Source organism: Panicum hallii, chromosome 7 (genome assembly GCF_002211085.1).
Source record: "Panicum hallii strain FIL2 chromosome 7, PHallii_v3.1, whole genome shotgun sequence".
Classification (NCBI taxonomy): Eukaryota; Viridiplantae; Streptophyta; class Magnoliopsida; order Poales; family Poaceae; genus Panicum; species Panicum hallii.
Genome location: NC_038048.1, coordinates 40,805,653 through 40,833,447, shown reverse-complemented (window position 1 = coordinate 40,833,447; position 27,795 = coordinate 40,805,653). Strand labels below are relative to the sequence as shown.

The following is a 27,795-nucleotide window of genomic DNA, read 5'->3' as shown; positions in this document are numbered from 1 at the left end:
GATCCGTGTTGACCGTGGATGCGGGTGCTAGTGGTCGGGGAGGCTAGGGTTGGGAGTGGTGGCTCCGGCGACGCCGTCGCTGCTGGAGCAGGTCGGACGGCAGTAACAGGGTGGGAGAGGTTGAGTCGACGGATGTAGGAGGATGTGATGCCAGAGGAAGATATGTGGAGAGAAAGACATGCAGGAAAGCATAAGATAAGTGAGGTCCACGCGAGATTTTATCTGGAGGGGGTTCTCGCGTTAGTGTTGAGTGGAGATGCTTCTTGATCTAGTTGCCTCCTAATTTTATTAATAATTATTTTTTTTAGAAAATGATACCAATCGTTTCAATCTCGTGACGTTCAAATCATAACCAGTTGTTAATTCTCGACTCAGTTTTACCAATATACGGTATGGTTTAATCAAAATCAATTTAATAGATCGACTTATCAAGCTATGAATTGGAGAACTCACCCACCGTGAAAATAAATTCGGATCCGATTAACAAGTGGAACCACGCCATAAAACCGCAGCCGATCAGAACAGGAAAAGGGGCTCAGGCGCTCAGCACCAACGCCGCTGCCGCGCGGCTCGTCCCCTTTCACCGCTCCAGGCCCCGAGGGGGCAAAGAGGAAGACCCATTGGCCTTGTTTGGCACAGCTTATGGGCCAGCTTCTGAGCAAGTTTAAGTTGCGGGCTGGCCAAACGCTCCGCTTCTAGGCCCAGCTTCCCCAGCAGCGCTTCCGGATAGCGCAAGAAAACGAGCTGGACGCAGCAGCCGGACCGGACCAGCTTCTCGCGCAGCTTATCCTCTCCACCCGTCTCTTCCCCGATCCAATCCTCCCTCCCCGACGCCCCCCTGCGCCGCCCCCTGTGCCGGCCGGCGCCGCCCCCGCCGGCACCCCCCGCGCCGGCCCCCGCGCGACGCCCCCGCGCGCCGCCCCCGCACGCCGGCCCCCGCGGCACCGCCCCGCGCCGCCCCCCGCCGGCCCCCGCGACGCCCCCGCGCGCCGGCCCCCGCGCGACCGCCCAGCGCCGACCTCCGTTGCCCCCCGCCACGGTAAGTTTCCCCAAAGGCAACTTTTTTTAGCTTTTGTGCTCGTTGGGATTGAAGCAGACTAGTCAATTGATTTCCTTGCTACCTTTTCTGTGGTTTATGTGATCTCTTGGTCACCAAGAAGAATCTAAGAAAGAGAATAATGGGCCTTGAATGATTGTGCTATGATATTTTCCTTACGTCTAGCTGTTACCTGCAAAGAGGAACCTCTTGGTATTGTGTAGTACAATCTGTTTAGCATACAACTGAAAAATACCATCAATTAAGGAGTAGATTGATGTTGCTTGTGATCAATGTTGGTTCATGGTTACATGCTATGACTTCTGATGAAACTTTTGGGACCATATTTATTGAGTAGATTGTCTCGATGGAAGTTTTATGCTCTGTACTAAACCAAGAATGCGTCCATTTGTATATACCACTATAAGCTATTACAATCTTAGCTGAGCATATTTTGGCATGCATTTAACAATACATAGATCCTCAGTTGCAGTGGTCTCAATTTTGATACTCGTGCTGGTGTGGTATGTGACCTTCTGTGTGATATGTGAACCTAAGAATACGGTTTTATGCATAGTAGTGTGTAAAATGTTGTGGCATACATGGTAATCAACAAATTGATAAAGCTCGCAGTTCAACATTTGAAACCCAGATATCTTCATCCGAAAAGAAGCCAAGAAAAGTGCCAGAAGAATCAGGTTATCAATTTATTCAGAGGCAACTTAGTAATGAAGAGAGCTGTTATACCATGTTCAGAATGGGAAGGTTAGTGTTCTATAACTTGCATGAGGAATTAGTTAACAATTATGGTTTGACATCCTCAGATGAGATGTGCTCCATTGAAGCACTTGGTATGTTTTATGGATGTGCGGTGCACCTCAATCAGTTCGGCAAGCAAAGCATATTTTTACACATTCTTTAGAAACTGTGAGTAGGAGGTTCAATGATGTCTTAGAAGCTGTGAATCTTTTGGCTGCCAAAAATATCAAATCCGTAGATGAGACCTTTGCTGTGGTGCATCCAAAAATCCGAGAGCACAGATCCTGGCCTCATTTCAGAAATTGCATAGGTGCAATAGATGGAACACATATTGAAGTCATTGTTCCACCATCTGAGCAGGCAGTGCATATGAATCGACATGGATATTGCGGTCAGAATGTTATGGCTGTTTGTGATTTTGATATGAGGTTCACATTTGTGGTAATGGGATGGCCTGGGTCTGCTCATGATACTCGCATATGGAGAGACACTATGTTCAATAAATACAAAAATAATTTTTCACATCCTCCCGACGGGAAGTACTATCTTGTTGACTCAGGTTACCCAAATAGAAAGGGTTATCTAGCACCTTATAAAGGTCAAAGGTACCACATCACAGAATTTCAAAATACTGGCCAACCAATTGGGTTGAAGGAGTTGTTCAACCATGCTCACTCATCGCTTAGAAATGTTATTGAGCGTTCATTTGGGGTGCTCAAAATGAAATGGCGCATTCTTTTAAAAATGCCGAGCTACTCAATGGAGAAGCAATCAAAGATTATAATTTCTTGCATGGCGTTGCACAACTCTATTAGAGATAGCAATTTGAGTGATAATGACTTTGATACACTTGCATCTGATGAGATATATGTTGATGGGGATGCGGGAACTACTACTAGTAATGTTGGTGATGAGCAAGATATGGGAGATGTACGAGATGCTATTGCGCAAGCATTGGCTGGAGGATATTGATAATGTAATTTGCGCAAAAAAAATGATGTAATGACACTCTATTATCTAATTTATAATTAAATTATTATTATCTTATTTAAGAGTAATTTATGATTAATTGTTTGATATATTTGTGTTGTTAATAATTCTATTGTTATTCTGTTATAAAAATAAATAAATATATATCTGTACATAAGAAATACATGTACTCAGTAAACAGTAAGGGTATTTCAGTCATTTCTCACTTCATATAGGATTTCAGCCCATTCAATAAGCAGTCTGCCAAACAATTAATTTCTGTGACCAGCTGCTTTTTTAACGAGCTGATTCTCGGATCAGCTAGCCACCAGCTGCTCCAGAACAAGTTTCAACTGCGGCAAACGGTCCAATATTGTTCCAATCTCCTCTCTGCTGCCCGCTCCATCGATACGGGAAGGAAATCCTCCATCAGCGCCGCTCCTCTCTACTCCCCGCTCCGTCCCGGAACCGCCCCGCCCCGCCCCGGCCCGCCGCGCCGCACCGCGGGCAGTTGCAGTTTTCAGGTACGCATCGGGGAGATCTCCGGCCTACTGGCTCGCCCTTTTGGTTATCTCCCCTTCCGTCCGATTCGTATTGAGGCCTGAGGCATCGCATGTTTATTTTTTTAATCCGCGTCCAGGGGATTTCGGAGGGGTCTGCTGGTGGGTCGGAGCCTCGGAGGCTCCAAGCAGAGTAGGCGGCGGCGTTAGATGGAGATGGGGGCGGCGGCGGTGCCACCGAGGGCGGCCGGGGCGCGGAGGTACAAGGTGCTGGTGCCCTGGCGCTTCCAGCGCGGCTTCGTCAGGGAGCCGCTCAAGCACGCCGCCGCCGCCAGCGCCGTAGCGCCCAGCCGCGGCGGCGGTAAGACCGTCGGCGATCCGGAAACTGAAAATTGCGGATCGGGTCGGGCGCCGAACAGCGGTGATGAGACCGCCGGCGTCCGGGACGCGAAAGATTGCAGATTGGGTGGAGCGCCGAGCGGCGGCAAGAGCAGGGCGATTGGGGGAGGAGAGCGGCATTCGGAGGGATGCAGTCCCAGTCCGAGTTTGAAGAACCCTGACGTGGATAATGGGGGTCGCCCTGTACACGAAAATGCCTGCGATCTGGGCAAGTCCGGTAGGGATGGCGGGGCGAAGAGCGCCCGATTGGATGAAACTGGAAATAACAGGGGCACCAATGTCGGCGTTGAAGCTGGAGAGGACTGCAATTTAGGGAGCTACAATTGTGATGGCAGTGTGAAGGATGCTGGTACACTGGATTCAAGGGGTACCGGCGATGGAGCAGCTTGTGACCCTGAGGTGGCTAGGAGCAATGTAGAAGTGGAGAAGTGCTTTGCTGAGGGTTTGAAGGAGTCTTTTGTGGATCAGACTGGATTAAAGAGCAATGGTTCTTCTGCTTCAAATCTCAGGTCGGAGGACCCAGAGAGAAATGTTGGGTTGGGAGATTCTGCTTGTCACACTGCAACAGAGTGTGGCATGGGAGATGGGGCGGCCAAGGAGAGTGATGCATCAGCCAAAGGTTGCAGCACTGCAACTCCTGATGACAATGGTAATGGAATATATTGCCGCAAGGGGCAGAAGGCAGTCGTACCATGGAGATTCCAGGTTGGGTACAAGCGATCATTCTCCAAAGCTTTTGGCTCTGATAATGGATCTCCTGATTGTCCAGCATATGGGTTTGATGACAGTTCAACTCCAGCAACTAGAAGCAGTGTGCGGTACTACGCAAGTGCTCATTCTGGTGTTAGAGTTTCAGCTATGCGTGAGCGTGACTTCTCCTCAGTGGAAGGTGAAAATGAGACTGGTTCTGAATGTACGAAGAGGAAAACCAATAATAATGATCAGGATGGAGTAATGCCAAATAATGGAGGTGTCATTGTTAGAGAGAACATCATGCGGTCTCTACAGGATTTTCGGTTAATTTATCGGGAGCTTTTAGATGAAGAGGAAGAGAATTCGAGGGAAGAAGTGCTTAACGTGCGGCCTGATCTACAGGCTTACAGAATTTTCAGGGAGCGGTTTTCCACAGAGTGTGATGATAAGAAATATATTGGCAGCGTGCCTGGAATCTATCCTGGCGATATCTTTCATTTGAGGGTAGAGCTTTGTGTTGTTGGTCTCCATCGCCCACATCGGGTAGGTATTGATTATACCAAGAGGCATGATGGGACTAGTGTCGCTATTAGCATTGTGTCTAATGCACAATCTTCTGACATCAATTATAATCTGGATGTCTTGGTGTATTCTGGATCAGTGGCAGTTACAGTCAATCAGAAGATAGAGGGCACAAACCTGGCGCTTAAAAAGAGCATGGACACTAATACGCCAGTTCGTGTTATCCATGGGTTCACCACTGGTAATGGAAAAAAGAAATTTCCTACTTATATATATGGTGGTCTATACCACGTTGAGAAGTACTGGAGGGTGAAAGAGCGTGAAGACCGTTATGTTTACATGTTCCGACTGAGAAGAATGGAAGGACAGAAACACATTGACATCAAAGAAATTCTGCAGACAGGGAAGTATGGATCAAACAATAGTATTATCATCAAAGATCTGTCCCGAGGACTGGAGAGGGTCCCTGTATCTGTTGCTAACAATATATCCACTGAGTGCCCAATGCCTTATCGCTACATTTCACACCTTCAATATCCCTGTAACTATCAGCCAACTCCACCAGCAGGCTGTGGTTGTGTAGGCGGATGCTCAGACTCAAAAAAATGTGCATGTGCAATGAAAAATGGTGGAGAAATACCTTTCAATGATAAAGGCCGCATTTTAGAAGCAAAACCTCTTGTTTATGAGTGTGGGCCTTCTTGCAAGTGCCCTCCTACATGTCACAACAGAGTTGGCCAGCATGGCCTCAAGTTCCGGCTGCAAGTCTTCAAAACAAAATCAATGGGTTGGGGTGTGAGAACTCTTGACTTCATACCATCTGGAAGTTTTGTGTGTGAATATATAGGAGAAGTGTTGGAGGATGAAGAGGCACAAAAAAGGATGACTGACGAGTACTTATTTGCTATTGGTCACAATTATTATGATGAATCTCTTTGGGAGGGCCTATCAAGATCTATACCCTCACTTCAGAAGGGTCCGGGTAAAGATGATGAAGCTGGATTTGCTGTTGATGCTTCAGTGATGGGAAACTTTGCAAAATTTATCAATCATAGTTGCACCCCCAACCTCTATGCACAAAACGTCCTCTACGATCATGAAGACATCAGTGTGCCTCATATCATGTTCTTTGCTAGTGACGATATTCGGCCCCATCAAGAATTGGCATACCACTACAACTATAAAATAGATCAGGTTCATGATGCCAATGGTAACATCAAGAAGAAAAAATGCCTTTGTGGCTCAGTGGAGTGTGATGGCTGGTTGTATTAAGTTTAGAATGTGCAGTATTTTTGTCTTAGCTGAACTTGTTTCATTTAGTCTGCTTTTAGATTTTTTTTTATGGCTACAGATGCAAGATATACATCAATGCTTTGGTTATCGATGGGGTAAGGTTTTTCCTTCGTTTCCATCCTATTCGTTGTTTTGTATGTCTAGCATTAATGTGTAGACAATTGTGCACATATACTTCCCAATCAGTTTGTGGATTTTCTTTCTTGACAATTTCCATCCCTTATTGGTTGCTCTATGCTTAACTACCATTAATTTACATATGAGGAATAATCTGTGGTCATGCTATGACTGCCGTCCAAGGGCATGATAATTTTTTTTATCATGATCAATTATGTTGCAGTAGCTCAGTCAAATTATGTAGATAGTTGTAAATCATGTTTTGCAATATGAAACGAATATGTCTCAATATTCTTATTTGAGAATTCTAACTTCATTTGCCCTTTCTCATTGTCTTTTGAACTGTTCACAACATTCTGTTTCGATTAATAGCATCAGCAGATTAATAGTGTGTGTACCTTTTTGATCGAGTTTTTCTGAACCGTGCAAGTTGCAACATTTTGTTACTACTACGATGTTCCTTGAGCATTTTTGAAAACTTGATGCTACCTATTGCTAGAGCATTTTTTGTGTATGGAAATTCTTGTGGCATCATTTTTTAAATGTGGGAAATCCCTACATCTCAAGAATAGATTTTTTATGGTCACGATAGTACACATAGAAACATGGCAACTTTATTCAGTTCGAAGCACCAGCAAAGACTCATACCTTGTGGTTGACATTTTAATCCAAAACTGCTCAGTTCTGGACACCTTAATGGCCAGTGATTGGCTAGAATGCCTCAATATAAGTCCGGCCTGATTTTAAAACGCTGTTATTGACTATCATTGAGTTTTTTCAGAATTTGCATGCGTTTGCTTGTCCTGAAAGCATTATTTATGCACATTGGATTTTATGGCTATAACCTCACATGCAGGCGCGATGATGTCAGATAACAACATGAATGCAAAGGTAAGATTGAGTAAGTGTTCACCATCTATACCATCTTTCTATGTCTACTTGGTTACCTGTTTTCACTTGTCAAGTTCAAATGCAACTACAAGCTGAATTATCGAATAGATAAAAGGCCGAACCAAGTGTGGAAATAAATATCCAAAGAAAATAACTCCTCCACTGAGTACTTCTGAATCCCAAAGTTTTTTACTCCAAAAAGTGTGTATTTCTCTGAAGCACGCCCTTCCTCTGCTACCTCAATGCTCTAGGCCTATATGCATGTATGCTGGAGGACCTCAGCAACTGACTTTATGTGTTGGGAACCAATAGGCTCCAGAGATGATTTAGATCGTCAGACGTCACTCTCATGAAAATGGATGAGAACCTGTCCCGTGTTCCTCTCCAGGGATAGTGTACTACTGATACCAGTTATTCTGTCTTCTACAAACTTTTTCCTAGCATCGGCAACTGCAACAGCTGAAACCTGAGTTGCAGACTGCAGTCATTTTTACCGGGCTATGACTCATGTACCTCCAGGAAAAAATGTGGTTAAGCATATGTGCTACCTTTATTCGATTCTGTAGAAAGGTTCAGAAACACGGTACTGTACTAGTGTTACCAACAAAACAACAGTCTGAAGCAAAGGTGTTTCTTGCTTACAGTTACAGAGTCACACAGGATGAAGCCAGGAATGCATGCTTGTTAGCAGTTGCACAACGCACAGCACCACCACCAGATGCTGATTGGCCTTCTTCAGTTGCTGCCACGACAGCGTCCTCGCGGTGTCCGCTGCCTTCCGCCACCGCCGAACCCACCGCGCGCGCTCCAGCCGCCGTGAGCCGCGTGATCACCTCCAGTCCCAGACGCCCCGCCGCCGGTTCCCCAGCTGAAGCCGCCAGCGTGGCCGCCCGCGCCGCCGGGGCCGCTGAAGCTGAACCCGAACCCCCCACGCCCGCTTCCTCCTCCACCGCCGCCGCTGTCGTAGCCAAACCCGCCGTACGCGGCGCCGTCTGCAGCGCCGCGGGGGCCCTGCGCGGAGCCGTGGCCGTAGCCCCAGCCACCCCCGGGCCCCGAGGCCCACCTCCAGCCGTAACTCCACGAGCCGTCGGGGCCGGAGCCCTGCCTGGACCCGGAATCGCCGGCCCATCCGTGCGGCGCCGTCCGCCCACGCCCCGGCGCGGGACCCCTCGGTCCGTCCATGCCGCCCGCAGTCCCGCACCCGCCCACTGGTAAGTGCAAGAGGTGGAACGCAGGAAAGAGGAAGAACTGTCTGTTGAGAGGAACGCGGCGACCAGCCGACCACGACGTGGCCTGGCGAATGGCGATCAAGTCTTGGCCTCTGTTTCGATGTTTCCTTTAGCTCTGGATGGCCATACATTTGCTTGATTTATTTTTCTTGTTTTCCCACGAAGACGACGGCAGCAAGTCATCTCGCAGCATGAGTTATTTTCTTTCTTTTGACACGGGCACACGGCTCACGGCATGACGTAATGCGTGCGGAGGAAAATCAGAGGCAACCCAAATAGTCCTGGGCTAATGGGCCGTGCGGACTATCGGTAGCTCGGCCCAGATGGTCTCTCCCCTGCTACAGTGCTACCTGCCACTGATTTATTTCGATGCGATTCACCTTGTACTGGAGCTTATCCTTTTACAGTCCCTTGCAGGGACTTTTTTTTTTTGAAATAAAGTAGGGACTTGATTGTAAATTTGTAACCAACTCACCGGGTGAACAGCAAAAATCAGAGGGGGATAACGTAACAGGAAGAGATAGAGGCTAGAGGCTACAATGACCAAGGGCAGTATGGTCCACGAAAAGTTGGGTTTCCCAGGCCCTGACCGTGACCACCATCAAAGGCAGCAGAACAGCAGGGAAGACGGAAGAGCCCGGCCCAACCACAAGCACAGCCACCGGCCGCAGTCTCTCGCTTCTCCCCGTTAAACCCTCCTCTTCTTTCCTTCGTCTGCCACCCAAACAAGCGGCGGGACCCGATCTTCCGCATCCACCCACCCAGCAATGGCCGCCGTCGTCGAGGTGGACGCGGACCAAGCGGCGAAGCTGAACAAGGCGACGGAGGAGAAGGGGAAGACGCCGCCGCCGCATCCGGTGGGGGCCCCGCGGAAGCAGCGGCAACCCACGCCGGATCACCCACCCTATTGCTGGGTAATAGCCTACTCCCCGCGGATTCTTCGATCGGACTTCACCCCCAAATTACTCCCTGCTCCTCCTTTATTTATTGGATGATTCCTCAGAAAAACATGACATTGCTATGCATTTTGTACTTTATTATAGTACGGCTTGTGATTGGTTTTGTTTCTGCAATTAATTTGTCCTGTTCATCTGTGCTTTAATCGAACAAACTTGGCGGCACCTCTAATGGAAAAGACACCCATACTGCCGCTTTACCGAATAGCTTATGCTAACGTTGATCGGCTGATCCCAGCAATGGAATATTTTCCCCTCCTTTTCTTTTTCTTTCTTTGAGATGAGAAAAGGGCGTTGCAATTGAGTTCGTATCAGCCATTTGTCTGGGCGGACGCCTATCACCACGCTTGACATTGTTGGGCACGTTCGGTTGCAGATGATCGGCGAGGCAATCGACGAGCTGTGCGAGGATGGCGGCTCGGAGGAGGACTCCATCTCGGCTTTCATCCGCGCCAGGCACCCCGGCGTGCCGCCGGCGCACGATAGGCTCCTCCGCCACTACATCGAGAAGCACGTCGTCGAGGGCTTCTTCGTGTGCACCGCGGCGGGGCGGTACTTGCGCAACCCCGAGGAGAGCACGGATGTGGAGCGCCCGGTGGAGCAGGGCGCGGCGGGCTTATCCGAGGAGGCGTGCGTTGGGTCTCCGGTGGCGGAGGCCAGGAGGGATGGGGCGCGGTCCGCGATCCCAAAGCGCCGCGGACAGCGTCGCGCCGCGGCCGGACTGGCCGCTGCGCAGGAGTATGTTCCAGCGTCACCAGTTGCTGTTGCCGACAAGAAGGACGGAAGCCAGGCAGCGTCCTCGCTGCCCAAGCGCCGCGGACGGCGTCGTGCCGTGGTGGGACTGGCCGCGGCCGAGGACTCTGTTCCAGCGTCACCAGTTGCTTTTGCTGACAGGGAGGACGGAAGCCAGGCAGTGTCCTCGACGCCCAAGGGTCGCGGGCAGCGTCAAGCCGCAGCACGACTGGCTGCTGCCGAGGACACTCTTCCAACTTCACCTGCTGCTGTTGCCGACAAGGACGGAGACCAGGCAGCATCCTCGACGCCCAAGCGCCGTGGCCGGCTTCACAGGCTGGGGATGACCACGGCCACCAACAGCTCCGGCAAAGCACTCGTCCCAGGCCAGAAAGACAGCAGTGAGGTTCCATACACCACGGGCAAGGAGCTGGCACTAGTGATCATGGGCAATGGCTCTGCAACAACATCGATCATGGACAAGGCATGCACCGAGGCCACTCCAACTATGCCCGTGGACTGTGGTCAGCCTCTCGAGCTGGCCCTGGTGACCACCACCGACGTGCCTGTGCCTGTGGCAACGCCTACCATAGACAACAAGAAGGATGCTCCATCCTTCGACCTGGCGCTCGTGGCCAAGACTGATGACATTTGCAGAGCGTCCACTTCACCAGAGTCCAGCAGCCAGGCTTGCGAGCTGGTGCTCGTGGCTGCTGATGACGGCTCTGTTCCTGTGTTGCTGGGTGTTGAGGAGGCTCCATATGCAACCAACAAGAGTGTTCGTCAGCTTTGCAAGGCCGGCTCTGTCCCTACTGCAGGAAAGAAGGATGGCAGCAAGGCTCCATCAGCTACACCCAAGGGCCATCGCCGGCAGTGCACACCAGCGGCGGTGGCTACCGACCGCTCTGCTCTTGCACCAGTTGCTGGCAAGAAGGCAGGTCGTAAGGTCTCATTCTCATTTGCATCACCCAAGCTGGCACCAGTGACTGCCGGTGGCTGCTCTACCCCGGCGTCTGTTGCTAACCAGGACGGCATCCAGGCTCGCAAACTATACCCAGTGACAGCTGACGAGATACCTGATGATCCGGCGTGCTGTTTGCTCGCTCTGCCTTGTCTGACCCCGGCGGCAGCGAACGCGTAGCTCCAAAACCTGCGCTCCCTGAAGCATCTCGTATGCCTAAGAACACTTCCAGAATTTCTAAATGCAAGGGGTTGTATATAACTTCAATGTGTTTTCTTAATGAACTATGAGAGATTCGTAGCAGTTATATGCTTTATCTAAAGTGTCGGTTCAGTGATTATCTTCTGGAAATGTGTCTTGCTGGAATATTCAAGTTTATTATGCAGTTTTTGCAATTCATTCACATCTGGGGTCTTCAAACCGGTACCAGAATTTCAGTAAGAATGACATCATACAGGAACTCTATTGGAATCAGTTGCAGACAATAAATTTTTTAAACACCAAAATGCTTTAAATAAATTTTCCATTAACCATCACCAGAAACTGGATAAGTAACCATTTGCAACCCAGGACAGTGTATTGGTGAAAAAAGAAGGTACAAAAAAGCACAGCACCCAGAATATTATTTCAACTGGACTCCTTCCAAGCCGGCCACTTCTGATGAATTTTAGCAGATCTAACACTGGTCATCGAACACCCAACATTGTTGGACATGAATTATTGAATGTCGAATCTGATGAATCTGTATGCCATTAATGGTCTCATGCCTCCCAGCCTCTCAAGAGGGTGGCGCGAGCAACCCTGTTAACTCCTAAAGTGAATGCCCCCATCCTAAGGTCGCAATCTAGAGACTTGCACATGGCCTTGGTGTGGTGGAAACCACTTCTCATGTACTTTTCTAGTTCATTGTTCACTTTCTCTTCATCCCACATGAAACCTTGAATGTTCTGCACCATCAAAATAGTGCAAAGGTGTTGGATTAAAACAAGGAAGCAGGATGTGCAATAACATGGCGAAGAATGTACAGCTAATTTACCTGAACCCACTCAAAGTAGCTAACTATCACACCACCAGAATTAGCATAGATATCAGGTAATACAATTACTCCCTTCTTGGCGAGAATCTACATATACAAGAGTCGGGCTCAGAAAACATGGTTGCCAAATTGGTTGTGTTCCTAATAATATCTCATAGATAGTAATTATTATAAATTTTTCTGTGTACCTCATCTGCCTCTGGATCAGTTGGATGGTTAGCAGCTTCAATTATAAACTTGGCCTTCACATCTGGAGCATTGTCCCTTCACAAAATCAATTAAGCCGAATCAGCAACCTTGAGTCTATACTACTAAACTAGGAAACAAATCAAAAGCATACTATTCGACTCATAACAAGATTGGCATAGTTTCTCAGGTCACGAGAAGGTACTGAGAAAGCCATACTAATGAGCAACAATTGTTGACAGAAAATTAGTGAAAGTAACAATAGACAAGGACCACTAGTTCTTACTTGTTAAGAACACCACCTAAGGCACAGGGGATAAGAACATCACAGTCAAGCACTAGCAACTCAGCAGAATCCATAACTTCTGCGCCATGGAAATCTTTCAAAGCACCGCCGTCATTCCTGTGCTTCATCAAAGCAGGTATGTCTATGCCAGCCTTGTTTCTAATTGAACCAGTCACGTCCCCAAGGGCTGTTATCTTACCACCCCTCTCATGGATAAGTTGTGCGGCCCATGAACCAACATTACCGAAACCCTGCAAGTTTTACAGATTATAAGGACTATATATATTGTACTAGCAAAATAGAAAAATAGCATATACATAGTAATTAAACACATTTTGCTAGTTGAGCTGCTGTCAACACTCTAAGAAAACAGTAGGAATTCATGCTCTTGTTTAAGCTTGAACATGCTATTCTCTTTTTACCATCTTATAAAAGTACTTTGGGAGTCCACTATGACCTACCTGAATAACAAAAGTCGATCCAGAAATGGATTTTCCATATTCAGCCAGGAGAGCCTCGGTAGCATACATCACACCCCGCCCTGTGGCTGCATCCCTCCCCAGGGATCCACCAAGATCCTACAACAAAAAATTTGAATTCTTATCATACTTCATATTGACTTTATTTGCACAAAGTAACTTGCTGTAATAACTAATATTTATTCACTTACTATTGGCTTCCCTGTGACAACTGCAGGGGAGTGTCCATGGAACTTCGAGTACTCATCTAATATCCATGCCATGGTCTGTGTCATAATTGGATAAATTGGTGCCAAGACTAAGGGAAGTAGCTGAGCATACCAAAAAATGACAGTGGATCACAAACAATGACAAAAGGAATGCCAGCCTCACCTGTGCATTGGTCCCCATGTCAGGAGCTGGGACATCAGTATGAGTCCCGATAAGATCATGGATTTTCTGTGTAAATACGCGTGTCAACCGCTCCAGCTCACTTCTACTTAGTTCACCGGGAGAGCACCCAATCCCTCCCTTTGCTCCACCATAAGGTACTGCTGCAACTGCTGTTTTCCATGTCATCAGTTGTGCAAGTGCGTTTACTTCATTTGGCTCAACCTGTCAAGCCGAAAATTGAAAATCATTGCTTGACAGTTAAACAATTGGATCAAGGAATAAAATACAAGACAGAACGTTAACAAGAAATTCTGCGGTTGATTTTTTTTCTGCTTAACATTTTAAAAATGTAGAACAAAAGAACAAACACCTAGGAATGGCATTAGAAAAGAAAACAGTGCCTTCTGTTACTAAAAGAAACTGATAACATCAGTTGGTTAGTCACATGTTTAACCCAAACAGCCACAACGTATTCAGTTAATTATCTGAAAAAAACATCAGAACAACTTCAAAATAGATAAATCAGAACAAGAAACCCAGGTACAAATTTTGAATATGTTTCAGCAAAGTTATTTATGGAATACAGTAGCATTAGCCTGTGAGGAAGTAAAACTTTTGGACATCCGAGGTCTTTAGAGAGTGGTTGAACAAAACATAGAAAAAAAATACAAATTAAGTTATTCTTTCAGTTTGGACTGAGACAGATATCACATAAGCATACAGAGATAGAAGTATAACAAACGAGAAATTTCATAACGAAAAAGGACACTATTCACACATCATCTGCTTGACAACATATACAGTAAAAAAATAGCCCAAATTAAATTACAGAAAAGTATTGTATCGTATTGCAGATCCACCAGACCAAAAAGAAGCAATGAACTAAGTTCACAATGGCTACAAAAGCTATTCTTAGCACGTTTAGACATAATCAACAACAGAATCGCACCAGGGGAGATGCCTCACCTCTGGGTGATAGCGGATACCGCCTTTCATCGGTCCACGAGCGTTGTCATGCTGCACGCGGAACCCCACGAAGGACGCCAACTTGCCGTCGTCCATGGGGATGGTGCATTCCACCTGCGATGACGAACAGGGGGTCCCATGAGCAAAGAAGCCATCAGCCGTCAACACGGACGGAAACAATCCTCATGAAAACAGAAAAGACGGAGCACGGATGGCGCGAGCAACCGCGCGTGGGAGCCCACCTTGATCTCGCGGAACGGTATAAGCAGGCTCTTCTCGAGCTTGGGGTCGAGGTCGAGCAGCCTTGAGGCGCGCCGGAAGTTGCGGGTGGTGGCGGCGAGCGCGTTCATGGCGGCGGCACCTCCTACGGGTACAAGGAGGAGAAGGAAAGATCACGGCTCACGAGAGGCCGGCCGGCTGAAAGGGCCCGCCTTTCTAGCAGCGCCGACAGGAACAGCAGGCGCACGCGACGGGGGCGAGATCCGAGCGCGAGCTAAAAACGGCGAAGGGAAAGAGCGCGGGCTGCAGGCGGCGCGTTTCCTCCGCGGAACGAGGAGAGAGGCCTGGGAACGGAGATCGGAGGCAGGAACCACGGGCGGTATTAATAGCGAGGCAGGGTGGATCCAGGCGGGCGGAGGCGGAGCTGGAAGGACGAGGGATAAGATCGAAGGAATCTGGAACTCTTGGGGGGAGTTTGGAGGTCGGACAGGAACTCTGCTCGCAACAAACGTTGGAGGGTGGTGACTGGAACTCGATTTGGATCGGAGTTGGAGGCAGCAGCACGTCTTCCGGGCGGGAAGAGGTTGTTGGCTACCAACGCGAATTCGCTAGTGGCGCGCGCCGATGCCGGATAAGGAAGGGAGATCGCGAGCTCATTTCATTAGGAAATTTCTGGGGGAGGACACGAGCGATTTCGTGCTCGTGCTCCGTTGATGGTCACCTGATGCCTCTCCGGTCTCTGCTTCTCTCCTTCTCCCTGTGGGTCCCGTCCGGCATCGGGCCCACATGGGTGCCCCAGCGCGTGCCGTGCCGCGCCCGGCCTTTTCGGTGCCTCTTTTCGTTCCGATGCTTCACCTCACCTCACCCGTCAGAAACTGAAAAGTCTGCGTGCTGTGTTTTTTTCTCTCAGGATTTTGTCTCTGGTTCCGCGGATTCTCTGCAGCCTGCAGCCGTGCAGTCAATTCAAAGCATCACCCTGACACGGCAACGTGCCTTCCTTCCAATGTCCAGATCCGGGCGTTGTTGCAACGGAATAAAATTTGGTGCGGACTGGCCGCCAAGCGGTGCCGTGCGAACCGTCCTCGATTGCGGACGCGTGGCAATCCCACGGCCCTGCCGTTACACGCAAGTATACGCACGCAAGACGCTTTACGCTCGGCTTGGCTCGGCTCGCAATGCGGAGACTCGAACAGGATTACGGCTCGGTGCTTCGCCTGCTCGCGGAGAAGGACCCGAACTCCGGGGGAGGCCGCCGTCGGCAACGGAGATCCTCGCTGCGCTACTGCCACCCTCATCCGATTCATCAGCTGATCACAAGCCTGTCAGTGTGATGCCCCTGCGGCCCTTCCCCCATCCTGATCCCCGTAACTGATCCCCTTACCTGGTCTCCAAGCCAATCAAGTGTTTGCTGAAATGACGAAGAAGAGTTCTTGCCTGGCATGAGAATGTCAAACGGCCTCAGTGACAGAAGTTTTACTTAGACAGGAAGCAGCAATATCAAGAGTTGGATGAAGCTTCAAACTGTATGGAGCATTTCACTTCAAAGATAAATTGCCGAGAAGAAACATACAAGTAGTCCAAATGCATCAGCTCACACTAAACGGAACTATCTCAGTGAACCATATAAGTAAATAAATAAGATGCAGGATAGTCCAATTCCATCGGCTGATAATCAAAATGGTTCTGTCATAAGAGTACAGTCATATATTTTTATATAAAAGCCAAAGAGTATAGTTATATATTTTCATTATCTAGCACTCTATCAAAATATAATTGTCTAATGGCTGACGCAGCATCTTTATCAACTCCAAATAAGAGACTTGTGTATCCTCCTCCTATACCATGAGCATCCATAATAGAAGAATTCATGTGCATATTAAAGCCCGGCATTATGACATTAGCATAACAGCCTTGGATTGATGGAATTGTCGTAGTTGAAGGTTGGCCATACATATCGTTTGGTATGCTATTAGCTTCAACTATTCTGGCATCAAGGTCCTATATGTCACAAGATATAAAATCATCCATTAAACTTACATGTAAGTACAATATAAAAAGGATATAATAACAATTGATACAAGACAGGTATCTTACCATCGTTTGTTTTGGATCAGCACCTTTATCTTTGTTGGTACTTCTCTTTTTCTTCCCCTTTCGCTTTTCAAGGGATGTGGTCGATCGTTTTTTCTTTGGGCTTTTTACTACACGAGGAACTCTAAAGGATATTTCACCTGTTAACGTATTTGTAGAACAATAAGCTGAAATTGGAGGAACATCATTATCTTTTTCTTGCACCTTCATTATAGAATTATCTACATCCAAGTCCAGTTTATCTATGGCGTTCTCCAAATCATAAGAAGCTCTTTCGACAAAGAACACTTCAATGCAACAGATGTCGCCTTTCGTGAGATACCTGCAGCTTGAGTAGTCAAACTCTCCATATCAATAGCATGTTTCTCAACAAAAAATTCTCTTTTTGCATATTCAGTCCATCTATTCATTATATATTTTGATGGCAAAACAAAAACATCCTTTACGTTAAAGATTTTGAGGGCATGCTTGCATAATATACCTGACATAGGGAAAGTATTATTCATCAAATTGTATTATAAAAATATATCACAATTCAGAATTTTTATACATACCTATAGATTCATACTTTCTGCACGAACATGTGATGGTCATATTGTCAATGTTGAATAGTACTGTTGCCCCTTGTTCTGATTGTATATGCATAATCATATATGTCAAGATTGACCCCTCAGTTTTTAACAATTAACCAGTTAATACAAATTGATCTTTAAATTCTGCCTCGAACTCAGAGTACATTCTCCTTGTATATGATTCAGCTGCCGTCTTCAACATAGGTAAATTTGGGCTGTAAGTAACCGGAATCTTACGTCGTGAATAAAAATCTGCATTCACCTAATTTTCACGAAGACTGGTGCACACCTTCTCACGTTCTACAAGGAGCTCCGAAAGGCCCAATTTCCTACGAAACCTTTTCTTAAAGATATTATTCATTCCTTCGTTCCTTTGAGTAGATGTTATGTCAGCTGTAAAGGAGTCATGGTAGATAATAGCCTATTTTTCCCTCAAGTTATAAAGGTTTGCCATCCAGTCAGTGTCCACAAGTTTGTACACCCGCAACAAATCATGCCACTTTTTATTGAAGTAATACTCTGATCTATCCTCATAGATACAACTCTTAAAAGCAGGCAGAAAATCCTTATGCTTATTAATTACATGTCTGAGATGTTTGGCAGCATTAAGATAAATATGCCACATACAAAGGCGATGGCTTGTATTTGGAAATACATAAGCAATAGCACCTGCCATGGCTGCATCTTGACCAATGAAAATTGTACTGGGGTGTTTGCCTGACATTACTGTTAAAAAAGTTTCAAAGAGCCATACAAACGATGGAATTGTTTCATCAAATAGCAATGCAGCCCCAAAAATTATAGTTTGCTTATGATGATTGGTACCGAGGATTGGAGCAAAAGGCATTTCAAACTTATTAGTTTGAAACGTGGTGTCAAATGTTACAGCATCACCGAAGCATGCATAATCCATGATAAACTGACCATCTGCCAAAAAAAAAAATAGCTATACGGCCTTTTCGAGTCCATCTTCCTGATCTATATCAATTGCATAGAAAAATGTAGGATCCTCACGCTGTTTATTCTTCAAGTAGTTGCATAGCGTTTGTGCATCATTGGATTGTAAGTATTTCTTGCGCTCACGACCAATCTCATTATTACAATCCATCTTTGAGTATGGCACTTTGTCGGCTCCTCCACAGAACTCCTTCATGAACTCAAACACCTGGGTGGGCCTCATTCCAGCTTCCCGTATCTGACCAATTAGCTTCCTATCCGCCTCTAAGATACGTCGTTGGGATCTTAGATTTTTCTTCTTATTTGGACTAGCAAGGTAATGATTGTGCTCTAGTACAACACTTTTCACTGTCCAAATCCCCTCTTTACTGATAACAAGCTGAATGCGAGCACCGCATCCTGTATGTGTCGTGCCCTTTGACGACTCAGGTTTACCATATCTTTCGCCACTGCAAACTATATATTTCTAACATATTGTGCCATCTGGTCGGCGCTTTGTGGTGCTCTTTCTAATACTAAATCCAATTATCCCAGCATACTTGTTGTACATCTTATAAGCATTGTCCTCGTATTCGAAAGCCATTCCAACTTTAGTAGCGATTGAACTTTGCCCAATTTTATCAACCACCAGTTGTATATCATAATCTCGCTTCATGTATTATCTACTGTTTGAAAAAAAGACGATCAAATGAACTATGTGACCTTACCTGAGTTGCCTGATCATCTTCATGAGTTGCCTGATCCCCTTGAGTTGCCTGATCTCCTTCATAAGTTGCCTGATCCCCTTCATGTGTGCTGAACTCAACATCCTCACTCCCGGCGGCGATCATGTGTGCTGAACTCAACATCCTCACTCCCGGCGGCGACATCACGATCTACATCCGGGGTGGCGTCCTCATAGAGAGATGAATCAACCTCCATGACGGCTGCTGCTAGGGCTAAGAAGATTTTAAGATGATTAAGTGCAGGATCGTGCATATTACCAAGAGAACGTAGACTGCGGGCCTTACCACGACGACGAAGGCGATCGAAGGAGTTGCCAGAATTGGAATCGCACGATCGGCAGCGTGGGATCGAAGAATTTCGAGACTGGTATACGATGGCGGCGAGACTGGTATACGTACGATGGCGGCGGCAGTTTCGTTTCTGTACGAGAGCTATACGGAGCCGTAAAGCATAGCCGAGCCGAGCTTGCGTGCGTCTAGGCAGGCTTGCGTCTAACGATCGGGCCGTGGGATTTGCCACGCGTCCACAGTCAAAGACGGTTCGCACGGCACCGCTTTGCGGCCCGTCCGCACCAATTTTTTTTCCCGGAGGCATCTGGCCATCTGAGGCAGGCGAGAACCGAGATCTTCCTCGTTCCGGGAGGCGCCTCCCCCAGGGAAAGAGCTGCCCAAATGGAGGCAGCCAGGCAGGTGGAGCCGGTGGACAACGGATGCAGTCACGCAGCCATGGAACGGGTTGCTGTGGCCGTATCTGGCTAGACAGCGGCAGTTCCATGCCGTGCCCCCAGGCCCCCATTTCCCCGGGGTTCGGTGGGGGCAGATCACATGCCAAGAGCCCCCCTTTTTTATTGAAGAAACCAAGAGCTCCCTTTTCAGTGTGGTCCCCGTCGCCTGATCGTGCGGAGCTCCATCTCGCGAGCACGCAGGTCTTTCGTGGACGAAATTTTTTTTTTCTTTCGCGCTAATCGTGGATGGATCGGGTAAACTAAAGTATGTGACCGTCTGTCAAATCTACACCCTGCTGTTATTCTCGGCCGAAACGTGTAGGTGCTGACGACCTGGTTGCACCTGCGTGACCAACGGCTCAACGCTGCCGCCTCAGAGACACCGCCGCGGCATCGCTGTCCTCCCAGGCCCAGCGCCCAGTTCGATTCGGCCACGTGGACGTGGACGGGTGCGTCGACGGACGGACGGCATGGCTTCCCTGTTGAGCTTGGCCATGGGAAGCCCACGCGTGCACGCAAGCGCGCGCCCCGCGATCGACATGGACAAGCTCCATAAAAAACGGGGTCAAACCCCGGCAGATTCGCGCTGCTCCTTGGCCTTGGGCTCCCGATGTCAACTGGGGGAGGTGCGGCGCACCGGCCGGCCGCCGCGTCCGCGCTGAGGTGGAGGCGTGGAAGCTGGGAAGCCCGGTCGCGGATAAGCGCGGCCGCCTCGCCGCGTCGCACCGACGCCGCGGCGTCATCCGCTGCTGCTCGTAGTCAGATCCTCATCCCAATCGTGCTCGCAGCTCTCATGTCAATGGATGGGTGGATAACCCTATTCTAATTTCCAAGTCGTCGTCGGTTCATCGCAACTCGCAAGGAAAAGCACTCAAACCAGGTCCAGCTCATTGCCACGCGGGACACGTGGATTCCAAAGAGCATTTTAAAATGGGGAGTGGTTTTGCCTGCTCACGATCTCAAGAGCCGAGACTATCTTTGTCTGAAGGTTTGCCCGTGTTCCCCGAACGAACATTCGAGTGTCAGGAGACTTCCCGCGCTCCCCGCAAAGGCTGGCTCTGCCTGTTCAAACGGGAACGAGTGTGCATCGGAACACACGTGTTTTTTTATTTCATTATTTGTGCGTACACGCGTATTCTGAGCTGGGAGTGGCATGGTTCTGTGCTGCGAGTTCACGGGCTCAGCGCCGCGGCGGGGTAGACGGCGAGCGGGATCCGGACGCGGTGCTTCCTGTCGCCCCTGAGCACCACCTCGCCGAAGCTGAAGGCGTTCCCGGGCGCGGTGGTGTTGAGCGCGATCCGCAGCGTCCGCGCCGCCCCTGGCGCGATGGCGAACTCGGCGGGGGACACGCGCACCGCCACGCCCTTCGGCGCGCGCACGTACGCCATGTACGTCTCGTTGTGCGCGCCGACGCTGGTGACCCGCCGGTCCACGCGCCGCGACCCCACCAGGCTCGCCACCGTCACGCTCGGCGAGTTGAGGTCCGAGCACCAGCGCGCCGCCCCCGCCCGCGCCCGGGGAGGGCACGGCGCGCCAACCGCGCGGAGCACCGCGGCCTCGTCCACGCCGGGCACCGCGCACAGGAACTGGAGGTGGTCCCGGTACCCGGCGTCGAACACCAGGCCCGGGTCCAGGGCGCGCGCCGCGTTGACGGCGCCCGCGCCCATGTCGAACGGCGTCGCGGGGCCGAGGGAGCCCTCGTCGCCCCGAGCCATCAGGGGCCGCCCCGAGCGGTCGGTCGCGTCCGCGCTCGTCATGATAGCGGACATGACCATGGCGGGGCTCCACGTCGGGTGCCTCTGCTTGATCAGGGCCGCCACCCCGGCGACGTGCGGGGCGGCCATGCTTGTGCCCGACAGCAGCGCGTAGCTCTCGCCGTGGATCTCCGGCAGGGCGTTGCTCGTCGGGCTCCAGGCTCCCCATATAAGATGCCCTGGCGCCATGACGTTCGGTTTCAGCACCTCTGCTGGCTGCATCAGCGAGTTCTCCACGTCGGGTCCCCGCGACGAGTAATCGGCGACGACAGGTGCTTCTCCCGTGTAGGTTGCACGCCGTCCCTCCAGTATCCGAGCAGTGGCTCCGAAGCTGAGAACGTCTCCGTCTTCATCTCGAACCGTGTTATTGTTATAGTACTGCATCAGAGCCTGCACCCAGTTGCAAAAGACAATGCAGTCACGCAAACATTCCGAATCACGGAAAATAGAATATTTGGAGTTTCAGTACAGATCCAATCGCTGCTGTAACGCAAAACACAAGCTCTATAACTGAATCAGGATCCAGGGACAGATCTTTTTCTAATGACATTTTGCTGTTCAGGAAATTACCTGCATGTCAGAACCCTTCAGGACTATGGCTGAAGGAACTGTTGTGGGAAATGTAGGCTCAAAATCAATGTCAACGTCATGCGTAGAACGATCAGTGACAATGACTCCAGCAGCTCCAATTTTCTGAATCGTATCGACGATGCTTGCAAGGCTCACGTCATCGTAGTAGTCTGATGAGTCGAACATGCAAATAATCACCTTTCCCTGGACAAGAGGTTTGATGAAGATCTTTGGATCTCGGCATTTGTTAGACCCTTCGTCGGTTGAATTCTCAACTATCACATCATCAGCCCATGCTAGTGGGTACATTGTTTCACCTGGTGTTGGTGCTGGCAAGACAGGCAAGAAGGGAGTCAAAACAAACATTGGCACATTATGATATGGTCAATCATCATTAAATCTACTTGAATGTGACAGGTAACAGAATGATGCTGTAAGCTAGGAAAGAAAGCTCTTATCCTATCCACTATCCGCTACAATTTATAAATAGCACAAGGAAAAACTGCAGTGTATTGAATTGTGCTTATAAATTCGCAGAAAGCTACAAACTATTGATCAACAACCAAGATAGGTTGAAATGAATACCAGAAAGAGTGCCACAGGAGAAGGCTTTCCCATTGCCAGTTATGATTGATTTTCTATACTTCCGATCTGTCGTCGAAGCAGCAACACTTAATATCCATGGGCTGAAAGAAACGACTGTGTTCTCATCGGGGCCTCCATTGCCAACTGCTTGAACAACTGAGACTCCAGCTTTGGTGGCAAGGAGAAGTTGTGCCTCAAGCAAATTGAGGAAAGATGCTGGCCCAGGTGAAATTGAAGAAGGAGCCATAGAAAGACTTATAACATCCACACCATCCTCTACAGCCTACAGACAAGTAGCACAGGCAGTTTAGCATACAGCTCCGGATGGTAGTAGCTTTCTGTAAAGAGTATATTATCTAAGAACCTGGTCGACTGCAGCTATTACATCTGACATATATCCACCGAAAGGATAGGCAGCTTTGTAGATTGAAAGTCTGTCAGGGAAATCAGAAGAGGCAACAAAGAGTGAGATTATATACATTGCTTCCCCTCTCTGCTTCCAGTATCTGAAATGCTGAAAAAGGATTGTTCTTTCAATCTTCCTCACCGAGCTCCGGGGGCAATGCCGCTTGCATACCCAAAGCTGTAGCCTCTTGATATTACTGGCGTATGGAAATTCCCAGCTGCAATCGATGCGGTGTGGCTGTGAATATATTGTTATGATCAGCCGGGTGACACATTCTGTGTTAAAAATGAATTAACAGAGTCATCAGTATAGTAGATAATTGCACACACCTGCCATGACCATCCGAATCGTACGGAGATGCATAGTGAATTGTAGCATTGAACTCTCCAGTCGCTTGAGCAGCACGTGCAAACCACCTAGCTCCCACTATCTTACCATTGCATGAATCTGGAGGAAACCTATTCCCAGAACGACACATTCCTTTGAAACTAGCTGGTGGTGATTTTGCTTGGCTTGACATGTTACTGCTAACAAAGCTTGGGTTCTTGGGGTCGATGCCAGTATCAATCATGCCAATCACCACCCCATCACCAGAATTTTCAGCACCACCCAGGAGTGGCCAGACTCCACTAGCTCCAATGAAATTTGGAGTGTGCGTTGTCATCTTGGCCATTTTGATGTCTTCTTGGATAAGTCTAACTCCTTTTGCACGGCTAAGAATTCTAACCGTCTGTTACACATTTAACAGATGTTAATCTCAATGGAAACGAGCAACCGTCTTTCACTAATAAGATCATCAACTCTTTAAGGAAACTTGCAAAAGGATGGCAAAGTATAAGAGCAAACGGATTTGCATTTGATCATTGATGAGTCTCGTGATGCTGCGGTGGACATACATGTCTTTTATGGTCTTAGTTTGTAAGTACACAGAGTATTAAGTCATATACTGCTCATTGCTCAGAAAATAAAGTGGATCATATTTATAATTCAGGGAAACTGCAGTAGAGCAGCAGCAGATCTGGACCAGACTCTATGAATTCATTGCAAAAGTACTCCTGATAATATTAAAAAAATAACCAAAACTTGCATGAGTTCGCTTATATCATTCACTGATGAAAATATATTATGATGTATCTCTGCAGATCCAGTCATGATTTATGTTTATTCCTGGTACTGGAAATACTATTCTATCAGGTGAGGGAATGAAAGCTCATTGTAGAACACTTTTCTTATTTCCCGGACTAAATGTCAAGTAACAGATTAAAGAATAGAAGTAATGTTATGCACTTTCGGGGCTAAGAAAAAGGCACCTTCTCAGATTCAGCATGGAGAGCAAAGCCATTGATCAAGTGAGTGTAACTGTACAGTTTCTTGTAAGATCCTATTGGGAGAAATGAGTCCAGGAAGCTGTCATGCTTTGTTGTGGCCACTCGTTTGTACTTCTGAGCTTCCTCGCCTCTCCTGAATGAAATTCTTTTGTTAAGTGGTACTTGCCTTTCCTGAGATAACATAAGTCAACCTATTCCTATACAGAAAACACATACATTACATGCTTGCGGTTCACTTTGTAAGAAATGACTGGATCATCCTCCATCACCACCATATAAACCTTGGCAGATACATGAGATGGACCACAATTCAGGCTGAGGAAAGTAAGAATTGAACATAACACTAGAGATGGCTTGAAAAATGCCATAACGGTAGTGTCACTTGATGATTGTATGAAGCCTTCCAAAACTCCTATGCTTGCACATAGGTTCTTATATAAGGGCGAGAACAGGACTCATGTAAAAGAATGTTAGGTGGGAATTAGAGGGAAATAAAATGAAGCACGCACCTGATACATCAAGAATTGTCTTGCTCGTCTCTGAACCACCAAATGCATGCAATGGGCGCTTCCTGAATTCCATGTGCCTTTCTTTGACTAATTGCCCTGGTGAAATCCAAGCGCTGTGGGGGGAATATGAGAAAGCGTCCTATATAAGCCACGCAACCGGCACAGTCCATCAAACCGATATTAATCAATGATAACACATTGCGGTTTATTTAGATTAGTTTTGCACAAAGGTATATAAAGAACTAAATCACAGGTGAACCATGTATCTTGTCTCGTTACCTACAAAGGCTACAACACTTTGCAACAAGCAATACAAATTTCCCCCTTCGGCATGCTTTGCGTGGCAGCAAGAACCTGCCTAGTTTTTCAGATCACCTCCTTTGTGTACAAACATTTGATTTGGAATCACTGACCACATGACACACCTAATATACCTGTGAAGCTTTGACAGTTGACACTGTTCTTTTGCATCAAACAAACATATAAAGATATAGGCTTCCTACCCGCGCTACCAAATCACACGGGAACACTCTTTGTGCCGGGCAAGGAGGGAAAAGAAAACATCCACAACACCAGGCCAATGTCAGAATTAATACCTCGCCGCCGCAAAATCACCAGGTCTGCCGGTGTATGGCGGCGCTCCGGCAAGGCGCCGCATGAAGCCAGGAGTGTTTTACCCTAACACGGCGGAATCGACCCTGGGATGGTTGGTAGTGAGCCGGGGAGTGCCAATGCCACCACGACTGGACCTCTGGCATGTGAGGGGCGGCGGCTCTTGCGGGACTGCCGGCGGGGATGGTAGATGTCACCAGCAGCGGCGCTGGCTGCCATGGAGTGGAGATGACCGGCAAAACTTTAAGAAAGATACTATTTGCATATAGCTCCCCAGTATTTTTCAATTAATCCCCTAATTTGGATCGCGATTATTAACCTCGATCAAAATATTTGTATATAGACCCTTATAAAACTTCAAATAACCCACTGATTCGCATCGCGATTATTAATCGCGATCCGGATTTTTGTATTTAGACCCCTGGTCCCATAGTTCGGATCTGCTCATCCTTCCTCCGGCTCGCCCGCCGTGCCCTGCCCACTGCCGTTGCCATCGCCCCCGGCCTTCTGTCCCGGCCGGAATCGCGAGGCCCTCTGTCCCGCCAAGCAATCGCCCGCCGCTGAACACCAGGAACCATCAACCGGACGCCGTGGGCTCCCGTGCCCGGCCGCGCGCTTGTGCTCGCCCACTGGCTGGGCATGGTGGCCAAGGTTCGTGAGGTCTGCGGTCTGCCGGTGTGTGGCGGCGCCTCCGTATCCTTGAACGAGGGAGAGACGACGGAGCCTGTCGCGGCGTCGCCGGGGCGTTCGCCATTCTTTCCCTTTTCCTGCTCTCCTCTTTCCTTCGACTGTCGCCTTGTATAGTTGTATGTATGCCTTGGGCTGGGAATGTTTTGCTGGGCCGATTGAGGTGTTGTTTTTTTTTGAAAGATTCTGAGGTGTTAGTTTAATGGGCCAAAGTTTACGCAAACTGGTATGGGCTGGGCCAGGTAGACTATAAATGGACTGAACTTTCTTACATGCTACTGTGGGGTCAAGTTTTGATTGCAGCCCAAAATGATAAAACTTGAAACAAAAATAATACAGAGAATCATTCCTTATCATAAGCAGATTGCTAATGCATAATGAGGAGCAGATAATCTAATAAATACATTCGTCTAACGAAATGTAGTGGAGTTAATGGAGCAGTTCCTCTCCCTAAGAAACATGTGTGTTCTGAAAGAAATAACACCACCTAAAAAAACTAGTGAGTCACGTCTACTTAACAGGTGCAATTTACCTAGGTGTACTATAGCGCTGCAGCGCAATACAAAATCCACAAGGTCTCTGACTTGGAGCCTAAACAAATCACAATCTTTTCCAGTATGCCTGACGCATCTTGATCTTAACTACCTCTACTACGCATGCTAGCAAAAGTAGCATACCCACATGGACATGGGAATGCAGTTTGGCTAGGATATCATTCAATTCTATTCCAAAGGGAAGAGGCTAGGGAGCATCAAGCGTGCCTACACCCTGTAGCATCTAACCTACGCCTCCCCTTTGTGATTAACAAGGCGATTCCAAATCCGTGCCAAATCAAAGGATTAACAATAGCAAAGTCGCCTCATCTTTCTCTCGGGGCCATCATTAGTGGCAGCCTCTGCGAGTGTGTGTCTGCGTGTTCTTCGATCATTCTCCGGGAACCTCCTATAGTGACAGCCGCTATACGAGCATCCAAGGTTCCTGTGCGGCTGCAGCCTGCAGATCGATCGATCTCTGCTTGTTTCCTGCAACGAACCTTTTAGCGTCGACCTTTTCTCAAGTATTATACGGCCGGTGTGCAAATAAAGCTGTTCTTTGTAGCAGTGATCATCTTGATGCCTTCATGCAGCAGTTCGTCGTCTGTATATATCTTTCAGAGCATCAGACTAATCATTTTATGCTCTCTGAATCTTTGACTACTCTGGACATCGCCTGGCCTCTCTTTCAAGCCGTCAGATCATTGGTGCTATGCTCCTATGTTATCTTTCTACAGAGATTGCGTCTTGGAAAAGCTCATCAAGGTTCCTTCGGAAAAGAAGCTGATCGATCAGGGTTGGATCACAGTACATTGGCTCACTTTCAGAACAGTTTCTTTTCCCCTAACATTTCAATCCTCTGACGCCTTTTCTCAACCCTTTTAAAATACATAATTACTAGGTTCAGTGTTTGTTATGGATGCTGCAGCTCTTATTGTTTTTTATAGATATTGTTTGCTAATTAATTGCTATAATTTGTTTCTGCATTTTCTCGCTTTTCAGTTCAGCTCTGGCATTTGGTCTCGTAGTAATTGAAAGTTGGTAGCTACACATTGGTATTTGTACTACTTGCAGGAAACAAAACTCAAAACGACATCTTGGAGCAACCTGCAGCTGACAGTGCCTGTGGCTTGCTCTCCC

At 48.0% G+C, this 27,795-nt stretch overlaps 4 protein-coding genes across 8 annotated transcripts; 1 reads left to right on the top strand and 3 right to left on the bottom strand.

Moving 5' to 3' along the window:
* Positions 1-550: 550 nt before the first annotated feature.
* Positions 551-11,459, top strand: LOC112901525 (histone-lysine N-methyltransferase, H3 lysine-9 specific SUVH5-like). Of its 5 annotated transcripts, XM_025970460.1 has the most exons (5): positions 551-619; positions 3,137-3,288; positions 6,230-6,266; positions 7,145-7,179; positions 9,741-11,459. In XM_025970460.1, exons 3-5 carry the CDS (start codon positions 6,230-6,232, stop codon positions 11,235-11,237), a joined length of 1,569 nt encoding a protein of 522 aa, XP_025826245.1. In that variant the 5' UTR covers positions 551-619; positions 3,137-3,288; the 3' UTR covers positions 11,238-11,459. The 5 variants fall into 5 exon arrangements, with proteins under 5 accessions (XP_025826245.1, XP_025826242.1, XP_025826240.1 ...); XM_025970459.1 differs by lacking the exons at positions 551-619; positions 3,137-3,288 and having other exon boundaries at positions 6,158-6,266; XM_025970457.1 differs by lacking the exons at positions 551-619; positions 7,145-7,179; positions 9,741-11,459 and having other exon boundaries at positions 3,143-3,288; positions 3,405-6,381.
* On the bottom strand, positions 7,864-8,471 carry LOC112901528 (glycine-rich cell wall structural protein 1-like). The gene has a single exon (XM_025970462.1). The coding sequence runs from the start codon at positions 8,359-8,361 to the stop codon at positions 7,915-7,917; it is 447 nt and encodes a 148-aa protein (XP_025826247.1). The 5' UTR covers positions 8,362-8,471; the 3' UTR covers positions 7,864-7,914.
* Positions 11,460-11,563: 104 nt separating the features above from the next.
* On the bottom strand, positions 11,564-15,267 carry LOC112901526 (glutamate dehydrogenase 2, mitochondrial). The gene is made up of 9 exons (XM_025970461.1): positions 14,625-15,267; positions 14,383-14,496; positions 13,417-13,638; positions 13,236-13,310; positions 13,027-13,143; positions 12,566-12,816; positions 12,282-12,357; positions 12,094-12,180; positions 11,564-12,004 (listed from the first exon to the last, which is right to left on the bottom strand). Exons 1-9 carry the CDS (start codon positions 14,730-14,732, stop codon positions 11,819-11,821), a joined length of 1,236 nt encoding a protein of 411 aa, XP_025826246.1. The 5' UTR covers positions 14,733-15,267; the 3' UTR covers positions 11,564-11,818.
* A 5,456-nt stretch (positions 15,268-20,723) lies between these two features.
* Positions 20,724-24,682, bottom strand: LOC112901282 (subtilisin-like protease SBT2.5). Its single transcript, XM_025970160.1, has 7 exons — positions 24,531-24,682; positions 24,297-24,447; positions 23,316-23,716; positions 22,945-23,014; positions 22,581-22,863; positions 21,996-22,324; positions 20,724-21,815 (listed from the first exon to the last, which is right to left on the bottom strand). The coding sequence occupies exons 1-7, from the start codon at positions 24,680-24,682 to the stop codon at positions 20,844-20,846; spliced, it is 2,358 nt and encodes a 785-aa protein (XP_025825945.1). The 3' UTR covers positions 20,724-20,843.
* Positions 24,683-27,795: the final 3,113 nt, after the last annotated feature.

Coding starts and splice junctions, on each gene's coding strand:
- LOC112901526 (XM_025970461.1), bottom strand. CDS start 14,732: ATGAACGCGCTCGCCGCCACCACCCGCAACTTCCGGCGCGCCTCAAGG. Junction 13,311..13,416: donor ACATGGGGACCAATGCACAG/GTGAGGCTGGCA, acceptor ATTATGACACAG/ACCATGGCATGGATATTAGA. Junction 12,358..12,565: donor TTAGGTGGTGTTCTTAACAA/GTAAGAACTAGT, acceptor GATTTTGTGAAG/GGACAATGCTCCAGATGTGA.
- LOC112901282 (XM_025970160.1), bottom strand. CDS start 24,682: ATGGCATTTTTCAAGCCATCTCTAGTGTTATGTTCAATTCTTACTTTC. Junction 23,717..24,296: donor TCCATGCTGAATCTGAGAAG/GTGCCTTTTTCT, acceptor AATGTGTAACAG/ACGGTTAGAATTCTTAGCCG. Junction 22,864..22,944: donor TAATAGCTGCAGTCGACCAG/GTTCTTAGATAA, acceptor ACTTGTCTGTAG/GCTGTAGAGGATGGTGTGGA.
- LOC112901525 (XM_025970457.1), top strand. CDS start 3,475: ATGGAGATGGGGGCGGCGGCGGTGCCACCGAGGGCGGCCGGGGCGCGG.
- LOC112901528 (XM_025970462.1), bottom strand. CDS start 8,361: ATGGACGGACCGAGGGGTCCCGCGCCGGGGCGTGGGCGGACGGCGCCG.